The sequence below is a fragment of the Histoplasma capsulatum genome, genomic scaffold (assembly GCF_000149585.1).
Source record: "Histoplasma capsulatum NAm1 scaffold_1 genomic scaffold, whole genome shotgun sequence".
Lineage (NCBI taxonomy): Eukaryota > Fungi > Ascomycota > Eurotiomycetes > Onygenales > Ajellomycetaceae > Histoplasma > Histoplasma mississippiense.
The window spans coordinates 872,089-889,731 of NW_001813982.1; the positions used below are offsets into that span (position 1 = coordinate 872,089).

Genomic DNA, 17,643 nt, shown 5'->3' on the forward strand with positions numbered 1-17,643 from the left:
GGAGGTGGGAACAGGTCTTTGTCGGCAAGCAGTTTTGAAAATCCGTGCCATTCCTGAAGTGCGAGCCGTCTTTGCAACCCACCTTAGAAGAGGTCTTGGCATCGTTTTTGTGTAATGTCGGGATCGCGCCCTGACTATGGCCCCATTCGCGCACGCCGCCTTTTTGGGATCAGAGACATAGAATCCATGATTACGGCAAATATTGATTAGCGCCATTTAACGGCAGCAACGCTGCCCACATCCGCTTCCTTGAACACTGGCTAGCTCTGCTGCCCCCAACTTTCCAACTCCAGCCTCATCAACTGGCATTCTCAGTCGAAAATGAGGAACCGGATAGTTCCAGATGGTGATTTAGATTTCTAGGCATTTTGTAGCAAAAGTGTTAGTGGAGGGACATGAACTAATGCGGATTCAGTGTATGTGTCGATAGGGCAATGTAGTCTGATTTACATTTCGTTTGTGTTTTGATATAGCATGCATTTGAGTAAGAGTAAGCATGGCCATGATGTGTGAGGACTGCAACTCCTTTTATTACATATATATATATATATACACATCTATACTACAAAACTAGTTCTCTAGACTCCGTTGATATTCTAACGCCAGTTTCTCCCGAGCGCGACCCCGCACAACAGTTCCATGGGCCTCCTCTGCATGGTTGAGAAGAGCAGATTTGGCCGGGAGCACCTTCCCCTCACAAACATTGCACTCAACCCCAGCGGCCGGCCATGGAGGGTTGATATGCCTTCGTAGAAAATGCCTTGTAAGTGATCCGGGTGTTGCGTATTCCATAATGCGGTCCTTCAGCGAGCAACTAGGATTCCCAACGCAGAGAAAGCAAACGCGAGGCCGAAAGCAAGCCTGAGGCTGTTCAGCTGTAGACTTGGCCTGCACAGACTCCATAGCTTGGTGCAAGAGGACCTCAGTGTTATCCTTTTCCAGGCACCTCTGCCGCTTGGTCGGAGGATAAGGGCCATCATCGACCGCGGGCCGGCGCGCGGGCCGGCGCGAGGGCCGCCCTTCCTCCACGCCACAGAATGCGACCCCTGCGTTGATTGTGTTGATCCTCCGTTGATATTCCGCTTCAAGACTAGCGCCCGGCATGGTCAACATGCAGTCAACAAACATCAAGTGCTCCGGAGGCATGAAGGCCTCGTGCTCGAAAGTGTCCATGACTTTGGTATCCACTAGCTTCCCGGCCAGTTGTCGTTCAAGGTCAATCACAGGTTGCTCATTCTTATAGCGCTCAAGGTTCTCACGGATCCGTCGGTTCCGCTGCCGCTGCTTCTCGTTACGCAGCTCACGGACAGCCCTGTTGTACACCGACTTTGCTTCTGCTGTCCGATCACGGAAAACCTCCAGTCTCTCCAGCACCTCGGGGTTGGACTCGGCGAGTACTCTGTCGTCAAGATGCCCTAAAGCAGTCTTGCACACCTTGTTGGCACGTTCTAACTCGGCTTCACGGTCATCCAATTCCCGCTTGCGCTTCTGGACAGTATCCTGCCGGCCAAGGACAACTGGAAGGTAGTTGAGGGACCTTGATTCTTCTGGAGAGAGCTTATACGGTCGGTTGGGGTCGATTGATGCACTCATCGAGCAGGCAAATCGCACCAATGCTGTTTGGGAGCCTGTTTTCCGGACTATTCCCTGCGCGTCAACGTCGACGTCCACCTGATAATGCTTGACGAAGGTGCGAATATCCGCGTGTTAGAGCATGACGTTCTGAAGAGCCTCCGTAACTTCCTCTGTTCATCGTTAGCCTTCCGACATGACTGAAACATGAAGAAAATGGAGGGGTACTTACCGCTGTTGTTAAATGCCTTAGCTCCAGCATAGCGGAGGTTGTACGGGTGGGCGACCTCCTCAAAGCCCGTGATCTCACCGGCTCGGCGCATCCGGGAACTCACCATGGATGCAGTCATCCTCTGATCCAAGCAAATTTTAAATCCGGTGGGTGTTGGCTCGGTCTGGCAAAACACAAACTTATCCAGTAATTCATCCTTTAGTAGCAGCGGCTGCTGTCCCTTGCCATCCAGCACTTTGGCACTGTAGAGTTTCTCTGCGGAATCCAACACTGGTCCAGTTGTTGAAATTGACTTGAATCCCCCAATGTGAAAGAGCATGGTCAGCAGGCAGATATGCGGGCTGAGAACCAGGGTCGGGTCAAAGATGATTTCCGGAACCTTAAACTCGTTCCTATCAATTCTGTCAGTCAACTAGGCCATGCTACGAGGATCAGAAACACATACGGTGCCTTATTTCCAAGAAATCTTTTAGTAAACTCTGGTTTTAAGAATACGAACAATCGGGGGCGTCCACCGTCTGGAACTCGGATCAGGGTTAACACAATGTCTCGATACTGAAGATGGAGGATCGCCGAGGGACGGCTGGCGGTGATGGCTGCAAGCTGCAAGAAGAAAAGCATTTGAATGCGCTGCCAACCGCAGACATAGGTCATCTCAGTGGTGGTGAGAACAACTTGAGCGAACTCAGCAACATCTTCAATATACATGTTCTTCTTTGGCCGCCCAACAAGAGCCAGCTCCTTTTCTGTGGACACCTGTGCAACAACCTGCAAGGGATTAGTGGTGCTTCTGGTTTAGTGATCCGAGGAGAGGGAGCACAGGTGCTCACATCTTCCACCTTGACAATTGTATCTTTGCTGAGTCCCGATGCTGTTTCCTGCTTGAGGACAAGATGCCACCACTTCCAGAATGTCTCCAGTGAGCTTTTGCATTTAATGCCCGGACAGTATCGATTATTCTTGCCACGACGGATATCACACCGCCAACTGAAGAATGCATACAGGAAGCGAACCGTCTCCTCTGAATCAGAGATCCGATTCCATTGCAGCTCCGCGTTAGTCTTGATGTGCCGACAATACCTGCCCAGCGCCACTGGTGAGCTTATAGCACAGTCTGAGGGTCAAACGAGCCACTGCCTACCTCTCCCAGTAATCACGGGTCTCATCCAGTTTTTCCTGGGTATTGGGGCTGTACCGCTTCTGTCGAAGCTGAGCGATATCAAGGCTCTCTGCTAAGGCCAGGTAGTGTTCGGCGGGGAGTTGGCCGTCGTCGTCGTCTTCATCGTCGCTGACGGAGCCACTTTCATACCCACTGTCTGAAAAGATGGCATCCAGCGTGGAGAGGGTATCCAGAGCAGACCTGACATCCGTCTTGCTCCTGCTCTGCTTGTCAGGTCCGGCCAAACAAGAGAGAGGCGCCATGATCGGGGCGGCTCAAGAAGAGCTGACAGTAGAGAGGGACCGGAATAAATAATGAAAGACTGAGACGCTTTCATGGATAGAACTGGCCGGGTAGTGCTGTGAAGGAGGGGAGGGAAGGGAGCTGTAGACGGCATGATGAAAGAGACGGGGACTGGAAGCAGAGAGAATAACATGATCTGGGGGGGGGAGCCAAAACCGACTGAGTGAAGCATCAAAAACGGCTCCCCCCCCCAAAAAGAAGGGCAGTGGGTGAGCGAGGGTGACTACTATGTAGGAGCCTCGAAAATGCAGTAACTTCAAAAATCGTGGCCATGGCGTGGAGGGAAACGTCGCGGCCGTGGGGATAAATTCACGTGATGATCGACGTTGGGCGGTTAGCGGGAGGCCAAAAGCAGCCGCGAAAACGGCCATTTTCAGCCGCTGGCTAACCGTCACATCGTTATATGGAGTATGGAGAATTATATGAAACTTTTAAAGAATTAAATATTGATTTATAATTAACTGATAACTTCTATTTTTATTTGTTTGATATTGAATTAATTATTGATGAAAGAGAATGATAGCTACCAGTATCTATTTATCTGAGACTATCTCTCCATCTTTCAATCAATCTAGCTGCTCAACATTCAATTAATCTCTATAAGAATAAATATCATCATTTAGTTATTTATTTATCCGATAATACTGACTTATTAAATGATTATCTGACTGTCTATTGATCTATTTATCTACTCACCTGTTTGAATGAATGATATCTATCAATGATATATATTGATTAGTTAGCAATGATATATGGCAATGATATGTAGCAATAGCGATGATAGCTAGTGAAGATATCTAGTGATGATATCAATATCAGAGTTGTACTGATCACAGAGCTGGCTAGATAGATTTTCATGTGAGATCACATTTCAGTACAGAAAAGTTAGTTTTTCTATAATAAAGAGAGAGATATGCATATTTATTTATTAATTCTTCTACCTAGTTTTTTTCCCGTATATTTCTTTTTACTTCTTCAAGTTCATTTCCTTCTTTTCCCGTCTCATATTCTGAACGGCCACTGCTGTTTCCCTGAAGAAATTGCGTGAGGGCAAACGCATTTAGGAGAGAAGACTACAATCGCGTTGCATATTGGTGAATGTTTATGAAATATAGTAATAGGGATACCTGACTGGTTAATCTGACAATGATTTTTTTCGTGACATTCGCAGTCTCTCACTCGAGCTAGGGAAGTGTTTGGCGCACAATACGTTATATATATATATATATCATTCTGCCGGGGTGTATAGGAACAGAAAAGTACCCCTTACATTAACGTCTCATATTTTTCCGATATCCGTGGAATGTAAAAATACGGAAAAGTGGCATTACCATCATCTATCGCATATTCGGGAAGGTAAGTTGTAGAACTAAGAAAACGAAGGGAGAAGGTGTCATTAAACGGCGTCATCAACCCTATCAACGACGCTTTTAATCAACCAAGTAATCAAATAGGAAAAGTAAATTTAAAAAAAATAAAATAAATTAAAATTACTAGCTGCCTTTACTCCTCATCCTCATCTGACTCCTTCTCCTCCTTCACCGTCTCAACCCCAGCATCCTCATCCTCATCGAACGTATTCACCGGAACCTGATAAAGTCGAATAACAGGCTTATTCGGATCTTTCACAAGCACAAACTTGCGCACGTCGCCGTCACCGCCGTCTTCACCATCGTCGTGCTCCAGCCCTCGAACCAAGTCCACAATCGTCCGCACAATACCCCACCCGTTCGACAGGTTCAAGTTCATCTGCGCCGCAAACTCGCGCGGCTTGTAGCCCACGACGCCCAGGATGATGTGCGCAGACGCTGATTTCGGATTGGCGCGCGACACGAAGCCGAGCTTCATCATGTCGGCTTTGGCGAGGATGGCCTGCGTCGCCCATCGGGCAAGCTTGCAGCTGTTGTTCTTCATCTCGGTGGCGACGACGGCGCCGCGCTGGGAGACCAGCTTTGTGCGCCAGTCGAGCGCGCCGCCGGCGCCTTGGGATTTGTGGTCGAATTCGTTCAGGGCCTTGATGGTCAGGTATTGGTCATCGCCGCTAATGTTGTTTTTCACGACGGCGTCGACTTCGGTGCGCACGATTAGTTGGAGCTGCTCCTCATCCTTCTCAAGTGAGAGGTCGAAGCGGCGGTACTTGTAGGCCTTGGATGCGAGGGGCTCGGTCTCTTCAGAGGGGTTGTAGAATGGGTTAGGGTGGGCGAAGTCGGCCTTGGAGGTCTCGGATTCAATTACAGTCTGGAGAGCGAAATTGTGGTTGATGACGGTGGCCTCGATGGCGAGGGCACCGGGGGTGTTGATGGAATCTTGCTTGGCTCCTCCGGCCTCTGAGGCTTCAAGGGGAGCATCTTGAGCGTTCTCGTTGACAGTTACCAAGTCGATGGAAGCGTTGTCGCGTTTATCGAAGTAAATCTTGTTGCCTTGTTGGATGATAACGATATCCCAAGAATACACGCTGCGAGGAGCGCACATAAGCATGGAAAGGATATCAGCCGTTGCAAAGACGGTGGCCTCATCTTTTTCGGCCAGTTCTTGGATAATTGGGTCAGCGGTTGTGGTGACATTGTACGCAGCACGATCAAGGGACTGTAATTTCCGTTCCGTGTTTCTCACGGGAGGCTTATCGTATGTGCGATCATAGTAGTATAGAAATCCATAATTGTCAATATCCTCGCCATCGGGAGTCTCGAGGTTGAGTTTCGCAAGTCTCGTGAAGTCAATCTCCTCCCGCATGTTCCACTCAGTGCGGATGTGAACCGAACTGTCACGGTTACGCTGTGGTTTGTCGTAGTCTCTCCACCCAAATCGGCGGCCCCGACCACCTCGGCCACCACGGTTGTCATAGTATCGATCACCTCCAGGCTGACCGCCCCGTCCCGCACCCACTCTTTGGAAGCCACCACGGCCGCGTTGCCCCGGGCCACCTCGTTGGCCACGGCCACGGAAGACTGTGCCCCCGCCGCGGCCAAATCCACGAGTCTTCGTAGAAGATCTCGTATTATCGACGACGGAGAAGGAAGACTCATCTTCGGCCACCTGCACGGAGAATAAACTTGACGTCCCAGCACCATACACTTGTTGATCTATTGAAATTTTTCGCCGGAAGAGTTATCAAACTGGCAATATCGAAAATTATGGAGGGAAACAATAATAACAATGTTAATATTTCAAGTGTACAAACCTCTGTAGATACGGTTATATGCCTGTCTACCACCACGCCCATCTCTTCCGTCCTTCCCTTCTGAAGCCCAATCTGCCATCCGGCCTAGCTTATCGCCTTTTGAGAAGGGCGCGTAAGGAACACCATCGAGAGTCGTTTCAGTCGTCACAGGAGGGCCCCAAGAGTCCTCCGAAGGGAGAGATGCGACGATATCTGCAATCGAAACGGGAGCCATGATGATGTCTGGATCCTGTCCTTCTTCGACGTGCCGTTGTTGAGTAGATGGGACGGCTGTGGTGTCGTCCTCCTCGTCGTTGTTGAATTTCGGACTTTTTTTGTTCAATCTCTCGATGTGGGAGAAAGTCTTGGCATGATTACATAACGCTATATTTAAGGTTTGGGTGTAAAATACACGCGTAATATATTACAGCCTTAATAAGCTGTTTCCCCAACGGCGCTAACCGATAGTAGACACTATCAAGAGCCAGAACGTCCTGAATGCTTAGACTTTATTTTGACTAACGAGAAAACAGACATACGCAGTACAGGAGTAACAGATAAACAAATCAAAAAATCAAAAAGATAACAAAAAAAAGAGGAGAGAAGGGAATGCAAAACAAGTTAATATACAAAGAGGAAACTCAATACAGTTGAACGTGAAATTGCCTGTTTCTATTTCCATTTTAGCTTGCGGTCAACCTCTTCTTTGTAGAAGTAAGATATCATCCAAAAATGGTTTCCGCCATTTCCTTCCGCTTGTCTCAAGAATACATCAGACCGTCCGACGAAAGTTTCCTGGGCGCAGCTGGGAGGCCCATGGAATCGTCAGGGTCAGCATCCATGAGAGGCTCCAGCTTCCTCGCTATCACGCTGCTGAACGAGTCCATAAACTCGAAATCTTCAATCACTGCGCCAAACCCGTAGCATCGGATTTTAGTATTAAGGTCGTCCATCATATTCTGCACATCTTCTCGTGTCAATGACAGATACATGTCGTGGCTTTTTAAATACTGTAACGCCATGATGGGCGTGATCTGGCCATCTGTGACAAGTTGGCGACTTAAATTGAGAAGTTTTGCTAGATTTGGATACGGTATATCGTAGGTCCGGACGGGGTACATTTGACCCGGTTCTGTGGAAACGATTTGGGTCGGGGGCGGGCAGGATGCCATTAAGGCGTGTCCGGATATTGTCTCGGAGCCCTCGTCGTCCTCAGCTCGCCTGCAGAGAAATTCCATATGAGTTCGGCAGGATTCTTCAAGGCTGTGCATCAGTGTTAGTTGAAAATGACGCGTTTAGCCACGCAACGCAGGATTTACGTGGTTGGGGTTGCTCTCTTCCTTACGAGAGGATGAACTCAACACCCAACTGCGGCTCCTTTTCAAAAATACCCGGTATGTCGTCCACCACCAAACTATCGCCTCCCCAAGCGTTTGATTCTGCGGGAACACCGGGCTGCTCATTTTGGAACCTTTGAGATCCCGAATATGAAGGAATAATGTTTCTTCCACCCTGTGTATCTGTATAATCTGAACCAGTCTGAGGGCTCACGGCGGATGCCGTAGCAGGAGGCGTAGCAATGGGGTAGTTCGCATCTCCCATGAGATCCTGCGAGACCGAATGAGAGTGTGCTTGCGACGGAGCATGGGGTTGTGGATGGGAATGAGCAATAGTGCTGCCAAAGGAGTGTGTATGGGTGTGTCGGGCACCGGCTCGAAGGGCAGCTTTTCGTCTTTCAAGTTCCGCCTCGAAGGAAATGCCATGCACGGTGAGAATCTGTCTGAGCATCGCGTTCTCCTCTTTCTGCTCCAGTAAGACTTTCTTCTGCTGTTGAATTGATAGATTGGATGCGTGGATTGACAGATTTGAGGCCGACATATCGTTGCTGTAGGATTCTCTTAATCGTGAAATCTCCGTCTCCAGTGCTCTGATATACTGTTCTTTCCGCTCTCGGTGTGTCCTGGTATCGACTCAGCACAGCCGTACTATGTCCAACTTTCCGTATTATTCAGCGAAAATGACTGCTAGTACCTTTGAGCTTGTCTATTTAATTCTTGTCGCCGTGTTTGTGCAGGTTTGCTATCTGGCTTGGGCCCTCTGCGCTTTGGCTGTATTCCATCTGTCCGTCGAATTAGTACCATCTCTAGCATAGGGCAATTGGTATGTGTGTCATAAACGCCTTGGATTGTATACCTCGCGTAATTTTCTTCTGACCGGTCAAGTTTTTCAGGAAGGACATGTTCACGAGTGATGGACTCTTTGAGGTTGTGTGTTGGGTTCCTATTGCAACATCACGCAACCGTTTCTACCCTTCAATGGAGGACCCTGAGAGACGGGCAAACAGCATTTCAGTTCCGCGATGAAAGAAGAGCAGAAGGCCGTTTACAGTGTCCCCATGGCCCTCCACGGAGGGGAAAACGAAAGCGCAAACAAGTGAGCAAATGCTGCTTGAATAGAAAGCTGGCCACAGAGAGGGCTCAAACGGAACGAAAGCTCAAACATCCTTTTGAGTTGTGCTGAAATATAAGGAAGGCTGGGATGGCGGGTGTATATACTAGTATATAAAAAAGATAAAAAATCAATGACAGATTTGGGGCAGAATATGAGATCAGGAGGAGGAATTCATATAGAAAGAGATGAAGTGTGTTAAGCTGACAACAACTCTGATGGGGAATATCGCGAACAACTCTTGTGCAATGCGAGAACATAGGCAAAAGCAATTGCGGCGGACAAGGGAAAGAGATTTTGAGGATAATAAATGGGAGTAAAATATTCAAGAGGGAATAATAGGAAAATGAAAACAAACCAAAACCCTGGAGCTGGAGGGGATTCCATAGAGCAAAGAGCATAGATAAACACTAGCTATATGTATAAATATTGAATACGTACCAAGAGTCGTTGAGCTCCCGCTCGGCGTGGAATCATCGTGCTGTCCGATCGAGGCCATCTGGAACAAGCCTGGCAATAATATATTTGCTTCTTTGGATAGAGAGGGGGAATCAGGCGATTGGGGACAGGATATACAGCGCTGCAGATCAACCCTGGGCCGTTGCGCGGGGGAGGAAATGGGCTGGGGCAAATTGCAGGTTGGCTGCGAGGAACCACGGCAGGGCGGATTACGGCAGCCTATAGTGACAAATGTGTCAAATAGGTTTTTTATACTAGTGTTATAATGTACATACACCAATCATATTCATTCTATTTGTAATTGAATAGAGCTTGTTGATTATTAGGAAGTGCATTGCTAGATATCATCTTCAATATATATCATCACTGTGATGAGGTAGCACTACAATCACTAGATTATCCATAGTGAGAAGCCAACATAATCATTTGTTAAATGGTTGTGCTCATAGTGATATGTATACTCATGGGTGTGGTGGTGTGGCCCAGCCCACAGCGGGCATGGCCACTGAACCCGCCACTGATACACTGCGACCGCCAGCCGCAGCATAGTAGGGAACCACATCACTAGATATCATCACTAAATATCATTGCTAGATATCATCGCTAGATATCATCGCTAGATATCATCGTGAGATATCATCATTAGATACAAGTGATAGATATCATTGTTAATACATATATATATAATCTGTACAGTACTTAGAGAATCCAAGGTGTATTGCTTTCTAGTATAAATTTCTATCAGTGTATGTAAGTGGAATTAGGTAATTACAGTGGAAAACATCAAAAAAACCCATTTGACACATTTGTCACTATAGGCTGCCGTACTGATGCTGAGTAATAGTACTGAGCGGCGTCTCGTTACCGTGGAATCTTCCAAACCCTGCAACGCCCTCTCCAAGGATAGATACTGAGATCGCGGGACATCAACTTGAATGAGTTCAGCATTGACTACGGAGTGGTTTGGGCATAAGATCCTTTCGCCTATGGCGCGTCTGATCAATGGTGCATACCGTGCTTGGCTGCTTGAGCGGATGCATGCTGGTGTCTACGACTTCAAACCTTGACGGTGAACTCAGAAACGGCCAATGTTTCCGTCTTCAAACCTGGTAACTCTACAAATAAACTCAGATTTGTGTCCAGTGTGGCGGAGGAATAGGTGCCAGACAATCAGCGTGTAACTTTCAACTAGTCAAATTTCAGGGTTTTTTTTTTTTTTTTTTTTTTTTTTTTTTTTTTTCAAAATCTACAGCAGGAGAGGTCAATGCATCCTGTTTTACAGAATGCCCTCATTCAATCGGACCATTCCCCTGGCCAGGCCAGGGAACAATGGCACGGCAAAGAATTTCATTTTTCCTGGCTTGTTGAGATGCCTCCCTCTATCCCGAAGTGAGCTGCTTCTTAGCTTCGTTTTTCGGTGAAGTCCACACTGGAAATATGATGTTTACCAGTACGCCTGAGTAGACTATGAAGTGATTTCTATACCAATTCTATGAGCCAATATGTAGCTTCCCTAGGGTGCTCCGTGGCTCAGCAAACCTCCGATGAGACAAGCATAAGAAACGGTTTCACAAAAATAGCGGGTGTGAAGAGACAGGCCACATCGTATTCTGACTCGAATTCCAAAAATGTACGCGAGGGACCATTAGTCAAGGACTCATGAGTTGCCCTTTCTTCCAGATAGCAAAGTTGTACATACATCAGCAGCTATATGGTATCATCCGCAGAACCCCTTGATGAATCTTCTCGCACTATCCATGCCTCCTTGCTTCCGGACCAGATGTGCATCGTTAACATCCGCCAGTCCCTTCTGAGACAGGAGTCAGAGCATCCGACTGCTCCTTTTTTCATTTTCATTTTCATTTCCTTCCTTCATTCCTTTCTTCTTTTACATCTACTTTCCGTTCTCTTTCTCGAACTGATACCGCTCTGCTGGCAAACCTTGGCAACACTGGCAGGAATTAGAAAATTCCATTGCCACCGTCGGAGCCATTGTGCTTCTCCTGGGAATAGAGGTTCAGCCCGGGTGATATCGGTCATGTCATGGCTACTGTGCTGCGCACCATCAACTATGAAACACAGGATGATCAAAAGCGCTGTAGGAATGGGGCTAGATATGTGACTCATGAGTATATCGAATATTTCCTCCCCGCCCCTGCGTCTCCAGGTCTGCTTTAAACTTCTTCTGTGATTTCGAGAGCTCTTCTCGCTTGATCTTCTGTGGGATATACAAGGCTTTCTGCTGCATTTCTCATCATTGCATATGATGTTTTCTTCTTTAGCAACGTTCTATCTGGCAAAAGAAACTTTGCTTGCTGAGATCTGACAAGTGAGCTACGCTGCCACGGGTCTTCAAACAAGAAACTAGTAGTGCTGTGGAAGCAGGCAATGGCCGGAGAAGCTGGGTTACAATAGCTCGCATAATAGGTGGCTGACAGGGTTAAATGTATGAAGAATCTCTTGCATCATAGAGGCCCATGCATACGCGTGCAGAACGTTAGCGGGCAACTTAGTCCATATAACCCAATTTTTTTGTATGATATGATATGATACCAATTGTGAAAGGGCAGTTGCCCAACAACAACTACTAGATAGAAACCTATGAGAATAGGATTCCCTAGATTACTCAACATCTATTAAGAGGTACCAATAGGCTTCTGCTTAATGGTACTAGATTCCCCAGGGTTGGTGAGGGGAGTTTTGAGAATGAGGATGGTTTAAAACCGTAGGTGAAGCGAGTCACTGATCAGTCAAGGAATTAAAGTTGCTCACGGTAGGGCCATGATATTAAGAGAATCGCGAAACTGAAATTTAGCATTGATCATCATCTTTGTGACTTTTCAGGAGTTGTGTCGGAGCCTTCTATCGGATTATTTAAGGTTGTCAGTTAGACTACTGAGCTTGCACCGTTGGTCCCATCGCCATATCAATCATGTGTTCTTCACATAAAACGGAATGCTAATTGGTTTGACGTGGAATCAATTGGCGTGGTTATACTACAACTATTACCCCATCCTCCTCTTCATCGTTTGGTTATAAATGCTTCAAGGGTGGGGGGATACAAACCGCCTACCGTTCTGTTCGACTCTGATTTGATTTATTTACCCTCAGCAAAGGTTGTGTTACACACTAACAGCACGTATCAACCCATGCCGACATGCAAATTCTCGACATGTTGATGCTCTGGGCCGAGCTGTGTCCCGAAGCTTGATCACGACAGATTGGAGCCGAACCATCGCCCAAAAAAATGAGGGGCATTCAGGCCTATGAACCACCGATAAATGGGGCGAAGAGATGTGGAAGTGGCACTGCGATCACCACGGTGAGGGGAATTGATTGAAGCACATGCTGCGGAGGCGTCTTTTTATTATTTCACCAATATAATAAACCCCGTTCTGCATAGTATCGTAAATGGTTATTCGGTCCTTTTCATTCCACCTAAACGGGATTCACTTACCCAAACCACTAAACACACATTCATCCGAGTGTGTGTATACCCCGAAGCCATAATTCAATAACACCAAAAGGTTACTTTGCAATGATTGAATCTTGGGAGGAGAAGGCCCGGACAGTTCGCGATTACCGCGATGCGACTCTCGCCAGGGTCGACTCTCCACTTGCCCCGTTGCCTGATCCGCTGCCGTTGAGCTCAATAGACCTGGCCAAGCAACTCCTCACGGCTCGCGAACATGACCTCACCCAGAATTACGACGCCATTGCGCTTCTACGTATGCTACGCGCCAGGGAGATTACCTCCGAAGAACTAACCAGAGCATTCCTCCGTAGAGCTGCCGTTGCTCAATATGCAGTTCGTGTCCTCCCTCCCTCCATTGCCCTTCTCCCCTTTGTACTATATATATAGTACGTGGTGCTGCGGTGTCGCTGATCAATCCTGTCTTGAAAACAGGTTAACTGTGTTACGGAACTTATGTGGGATGAGGCTATTGCGCGAGCGAAATATCTCGATTCCCTAACTCAACCTGTAGGGCCTCTTCATGGGCTGCCGATCTCCATCAAAGAGCATCATGGTATGAAAGGTAAGAAATGCAACGCCTCCACCGTCAGCTGGATCGACCATCCCTCAGATGAAGGGTTTTTGAATGATACGCTTTATGATGCCGGCTGTGTGTTCTATGTTCGGACCACCGGCCCCCAGCTCCTTATGCATCTGGAATGCACAAGCAATATATACGGCAGGACTGTGAATCCCCACAACCGCAATCTCACCTCAGGAGGCAGTAGCGGCGGTGAAGGAGCTCTGGTTGCAATGCGGGGGAGTGTTTTGGTGAGTTACAACAAACTCAAATATCGTCGCGAAAAAGTGGTGAACCCGCTCAATACTAAATCTCCCAAAAGGGCGTAGGCGGTGATATTGGAGGTAGTATCCGTTGTCCCGCAAGCAACAACGGTGTATACGGCTTTAAGCCGACCTGCACGCGGATTTCCGGCAAAGGCAAGAAGGCTGGAATGGCTGGTTTCGACAGTATCCTCGCAACTTACGGCCCACTCTGCACGAGTCGAGAAGCGATTGATCTGTTTATGAAAGTTGCATTGGATGGCGAGCCCTGGCGTAGGGACCCATCATTGACCCCCATCCCATGGACGCCAGTCACCTTAACGAAGCCTCTGAAAATCGCTATCGAATGGGACGATGGTGTTGTTAAACCGCATCCTCCGGTGCTCCGTGCGCTCCGAGAAGTTGCCAATGCATGTCGAAACGCTGGGATGGAAGTCGTCGATTGGGTGCCGCTGAACCACTCCGAAGCGTGGGATATCGTTTCCGCTCTGTACTTCCCGGACGGAGGTGAAGATGTCCTTAATTTGCTCAAGGCATCTGGTGAACCCATCCTGCCGTTAACGAAATATATTATTCACGAGCAGCCCACGGTCAAACCGCATACCATGGCGGAATATTGGAAGGTCTGTGTCAATGCACTCGCACCGGTCAATAAATCATAGTCCAACTGACAACAAATTTTTTTTTTTTTTTTTTTTTCCATCCCAGCTGTGCCTTGAGCGTGATGGTTACCGTGAATCATACGCCAAGCACTGGTCCGCAACAGCCAGCTCTCCGACCGGTGAAGTTGACCTGATTTTGTGCCCAGTCGGGCCCGGATGTGCTCCACCACACGAAACAGCTCGTTATTGGGGTTACACGGCACAGTGGAATTTACTCGACTACCCCGGTGCTGTTTTCCCTGTTACCACCGTGGACCCGGTAGTAGATGCGCGCGATGAGAATTACCGACCTCGTAACGACAAGGATCGATATAATTATAATCTCTATACGGGACCAGAGAAATACGAGGGGGCACCGGTGGGCCTGCAGCTTGTTGGGAGGAAATTCTGCGACGAAAAAGTTATCGCTGGTCTTGAGGCCATTGAAAAGGCCATGGGGAGAGAGTAAATGTAGAAGGGAAGGAAGGGAGAGGGGGGGAAGAGGGAAGGATTGCTGGAAAGTATTTGCATTTTCGTCCATTAAGCTGGGGCGCCTGACTCTCGAAGCGATTGATATTCTTTTCTCATGGCGGTTTCTTCTCTGTCTGGGTTTTCGTTGTAGGCACATGTTTTCAGTGCTAGCCCATCACCCCATTAATATTCGCATCAAATTTAGTCCTTTGCGGGCTATATTCATGTGCAAGCAAATAATGGTTAGTTTAATCTTGCTCCATTTGTGGTTTGTAGAGGACGTGATTGCTCCGGGTTGAAAGATATCAATAACTAAGTACTCCATAGTAGTAACTTATTTATTTTGGATACTGAACTTAATCCGCAGGATAGAAGGCAACTATCACCACAATTAGTTCCCGCAACTCAACCTGCCCGGGAAGCCCTGGAGAATACCAACATATGGCAAGAAATAACTCGATCAAACCTAACATGTTTACTAGAGCCCGAAGGGCATCTTATTTACAATGACGATGGTGGTTTTGGACTTCCATTGCAGCGCCTGATGATTCGTTCCGATGCCCAACAGCGGTGAAATACTCACCCACATCTCTGCTCCCGGTTCTGCAAAGGACGACGCGAGATACCGGGCTCACGCAGCTGCGTATTTTGAATTTGAGCCAGTGTCAAGGATAAGGATTTATCCTGACCCTCCAAGCAGCGAAACTGGTACGGACGACGTTGCTGAATCTCCACACCATGTCCGCGAGACATCGCCGCAGGGTGAAAGCCATGAACCTCACATCTCAGAGTTGGATGAGCGAGGACAGAAAACATTACATGACATCTCTACTGCCGTATCTTCCGCGAAGAGTACTCCTGTGCCATCGACATGGGGCCCGAGTTTCGGGGAAACTACCTGTGGCCTGCTGGCCCTTTCGGAGGCCTCAATACAAACGTCCCTCTCACAAAATGATGTAGGCGCTGGTGTTGAGAATTCTTTCGTGACTACGAGTAATTCTCCTCCTAGAGTTCCTGGAATTGGCCCTCCAAACGTTCACGCAACCATTCCAAGCTCTCAGGTTACCGAGACGCCCCCCAGCGAAATTCCCGAATCCCAGTCTTCTTTTCAAGCCAGTTGGAATGTTGAAAAGGACAATAGCCCGCCCAGGAAATTGGAGAAAGTCATTCAAATAGGAAGATCGTCATTAGATACCCAGATCTCTCAAGCAAAACGCCGCCGACTCTCCTCTTCCCCAGCATGCATACCGTCTTCTATTCCCACTACTACTACGCCCAATTCGTCCATATCTAAGCCATCAGCTCCTTCGCATCTATCTCCACAGCCGGAGCCCTTTCGGCCATTGGATAAGTCAACGGCAGCATCAGCAGCCCCGGCCGTACCCTTAGAATGGCTTTCGTCCTTGCCTCTTGAGATCAACCCGCCGCGGCCCGTGCCTTCTTCCACAGCTCAATTTACAACTCACATCACGCCCACACTACAAATGCTCGCTGACAGAGTCAAACTGTCCAGGGTGTTTAGCCCGCAACGACAAACTCGCCCCTTACGAACTTTGGAGCGTGGCTACTGGCTTCTAAACCTCACCATCTCCGACGCCCCCACCAGCACCAGCACCAGCACCAGCACCAAAGACAATCATAAGAATACTTCAAATGTGACCCAGTCTCAGAGTCGTAATCCTACACGAGCCAACAAATCTTGGACCAGCAAACGCTTCTTCGACTTCTGGGGCTTCCTTACCAAATTCATCGCCGACGACGGCCGCGCCGGTTGGGGCGTGTGGTGCATTTGCGAATCCAACTCCCCAGCTCCCAGCTCGCAATGTCTGTCCTCCCATTCACACTCCATAATCGATCTTACATCCCAGACAAGCACCCAAAGTTCAGCAAAGACCCGGTCTTCTCAGCAGAAGGCGGAGCTCGATGCCGCGCAACATGTCACGATCAAAATATATAGTTGGGGCGAAATCGCACCGCATGTATACTTGTTGATGTACCTGGCCAGCGATAGGAGCGTCCGGAAAATAACCGGTGTTCAGTGGAGGGATGGAGCGGACGAGCCAGTTATTTTTATGGATTGATGGGGCGTTTTTCGAAAGATTATTGATTATTATGACGGTTATGATGATGCCTTTATGTATAACTTCATGACCGACTGCTTTTCTCGTACCTGGGATCGGTGAAGGATGCTGTGCTAAGCATGTCCTGTCAACCGTGAGGTCGAGTTTATGGTGACTTCTATGAGTAGATGACGAAGAGACATGACGATGCAAGGGCTGCAGCAAATTTATTGTGGAGAGATGGAGGTTGGAAAAGGGCATCACAGTAGACCCGCCATCGGGTCAATGATCTCTAGGTTATTGGGCTGAGCGCGCGTGCGACGGAATGGGGTATCCGTCCAAGGATGTTGCCCAGAGGATCCCGATATACACTTTGGATTAGATTTAATCCAGACAATCACACAGGCCTCCACCACAGTATCACGTAAAGGACAGGTCAACGGGCGAGATAGCGGAAGATTGAACAGAGTAATTTTATATGAAGAATTGTTGTTCGGATCCCGGTCTGTAATTGGTGCTGGGTGGTTGCGAATGTGGAAATAGGCAAACATCACTCACTCACTCACTCACCACAAGCCTTTTTTGAATGTTTATTCTCGAATTTTAGGTTCTTTTTCCAAATGTTCTTTTCTTGATTTTCCATCGCTTCCACGTAAGATTCTCCTTTCAATTGATTGGAGTTAGTGAAACTCCACCCTTCGCGCCCGCTATGATACATTATGGTGGCACCAGGACCTGTATATAACGAGGCATGCCAGCGAAAAGGTGGCCCTGATTGATGCAAATCGACTTTCTTAGTGAGCCAAGAACGGTGACGACTGAATAAATATACTCCATTTTC

General features: G+C 48.0%; 6 protein-coding genes across 6 annotated transcripts; 3 read left to right on the forward strand and 3 right to left on the reverse strand.

Annotated features, from left to right (window-relative positions):
* Positions 1–570: 570 nt before the first annotated feature.
* Positions 571–3,226, reverse strand: HCAG_00266 (conserved hypothetical protein; the record flags this gene model as incomplete). The annotated part of the gene is made up of 6 exons (XM_001543170.1): positions 571–1,671; positions 1,720–1,745; positions 1,805–2,196; positions 2,250–2,572; positions 2,635–2,884; positions 2,946–3,226. The coding sequence occupies 6 exons, from the start codon at positions 3,224–3,226 to the stop codon at positions 571–573; spliced, it is 2,373 nt and encodes a 790-aa protein (XP_001543220.1).
* Positions 3,227–4,769: 1,543 nt separating this feature from the next.
* Positions 4,770–6,661, reverse strand: HCAG_00267 (hypothetical protein; the record flags this gene model as incomplete). The annotated part of the gene is made up of 2 exons (XM_001543171.1): positions 4,770–6,349; positions 6,448–6,661. 2 exons carry the CDS (start codon positions 6,659–6,661, stop codon positions 4,770–4,772), a joined length of 1,794 nt encoding a protein of 597 aa, XP_001543221.1.
* A 526-nt stretch (positions 6,662–7,187) lies between these two features.
* On the reverse strand, positions 7,188–8,304 carry HCAG_00268 (predicted protein; the record flags this gene model as incomplete). Its single annotated transcript, XM_001543172.1, has 2 exons — positions 7,188–7,689; positions 7,772–8,304. 2 exons carry the CDS (start codon positions 8,302–8,304, stop codon positions 7,188–7,190), a joined length of 1,035 nt encoding a protein of 344 aa, XP_001543222.1.
* Positions 8,305–9,796: 1,492 nt separating this feature from the next.
* HCAG_00269 (predicted protein) lies at positions 9,797–10,400 on the forward strand (the record flags this gene model as incomplete). The annotated part of the gene is made up of 5 exons (XM_001543173.1): positions 9,797–9,881; positions 9,954–9,961; positions 10,030–10,046; positions 10,079–10,083; positions 10,279–10,400. The coding sequence occupies 5 exons, from the start codon at positions 9,797–9,799 to the stop codon at positions 10,398–10,400; spliced, it is 237 nt and encodes a 78-aa protein (XP_001543223.1).
* A 2,471-nt stretch (positions 10,401–12,871) lies between these two features.
* HCAG_00270 (conserved hypothetical protein) lies at positions 12,872–14,740 on the forward strand (the record flags this gene model as incomplete). The annotated part of the gene is made up of 4 exons (XM_001543174.1): positions 12,872–13,180; positions 13,241–13,618; positions 13,690–14,253; positions 14,339–14,740. 4 exons carry the CDS (start codon positions 12,872–12,874, stop codon positions 14,738–14,740), a joined length of 1,653 nt encoding a protein of 550 aa, XP_001543224.1.
* Positions 14,741–15,299: 559 nt separating this feature from the next.
* On the forward strand, positions 15,300–16,823 carry HCAG_00271 (predicted protein; the record flags this gene model as incomplete). The annotated part of the gene is made up of 1 exon (XM_001543175.1): positions 15,300–16,823. One exon carries the CDS (start codon positions 15,300–15,302, stop codon positions 16,821–16,823), a length of 1,524 nt encoding a protein of 507 aa, XP_001543225.1.
* Between the last annotated feature and the right edge of the window lie 820 nt (positions 16,824–17,643).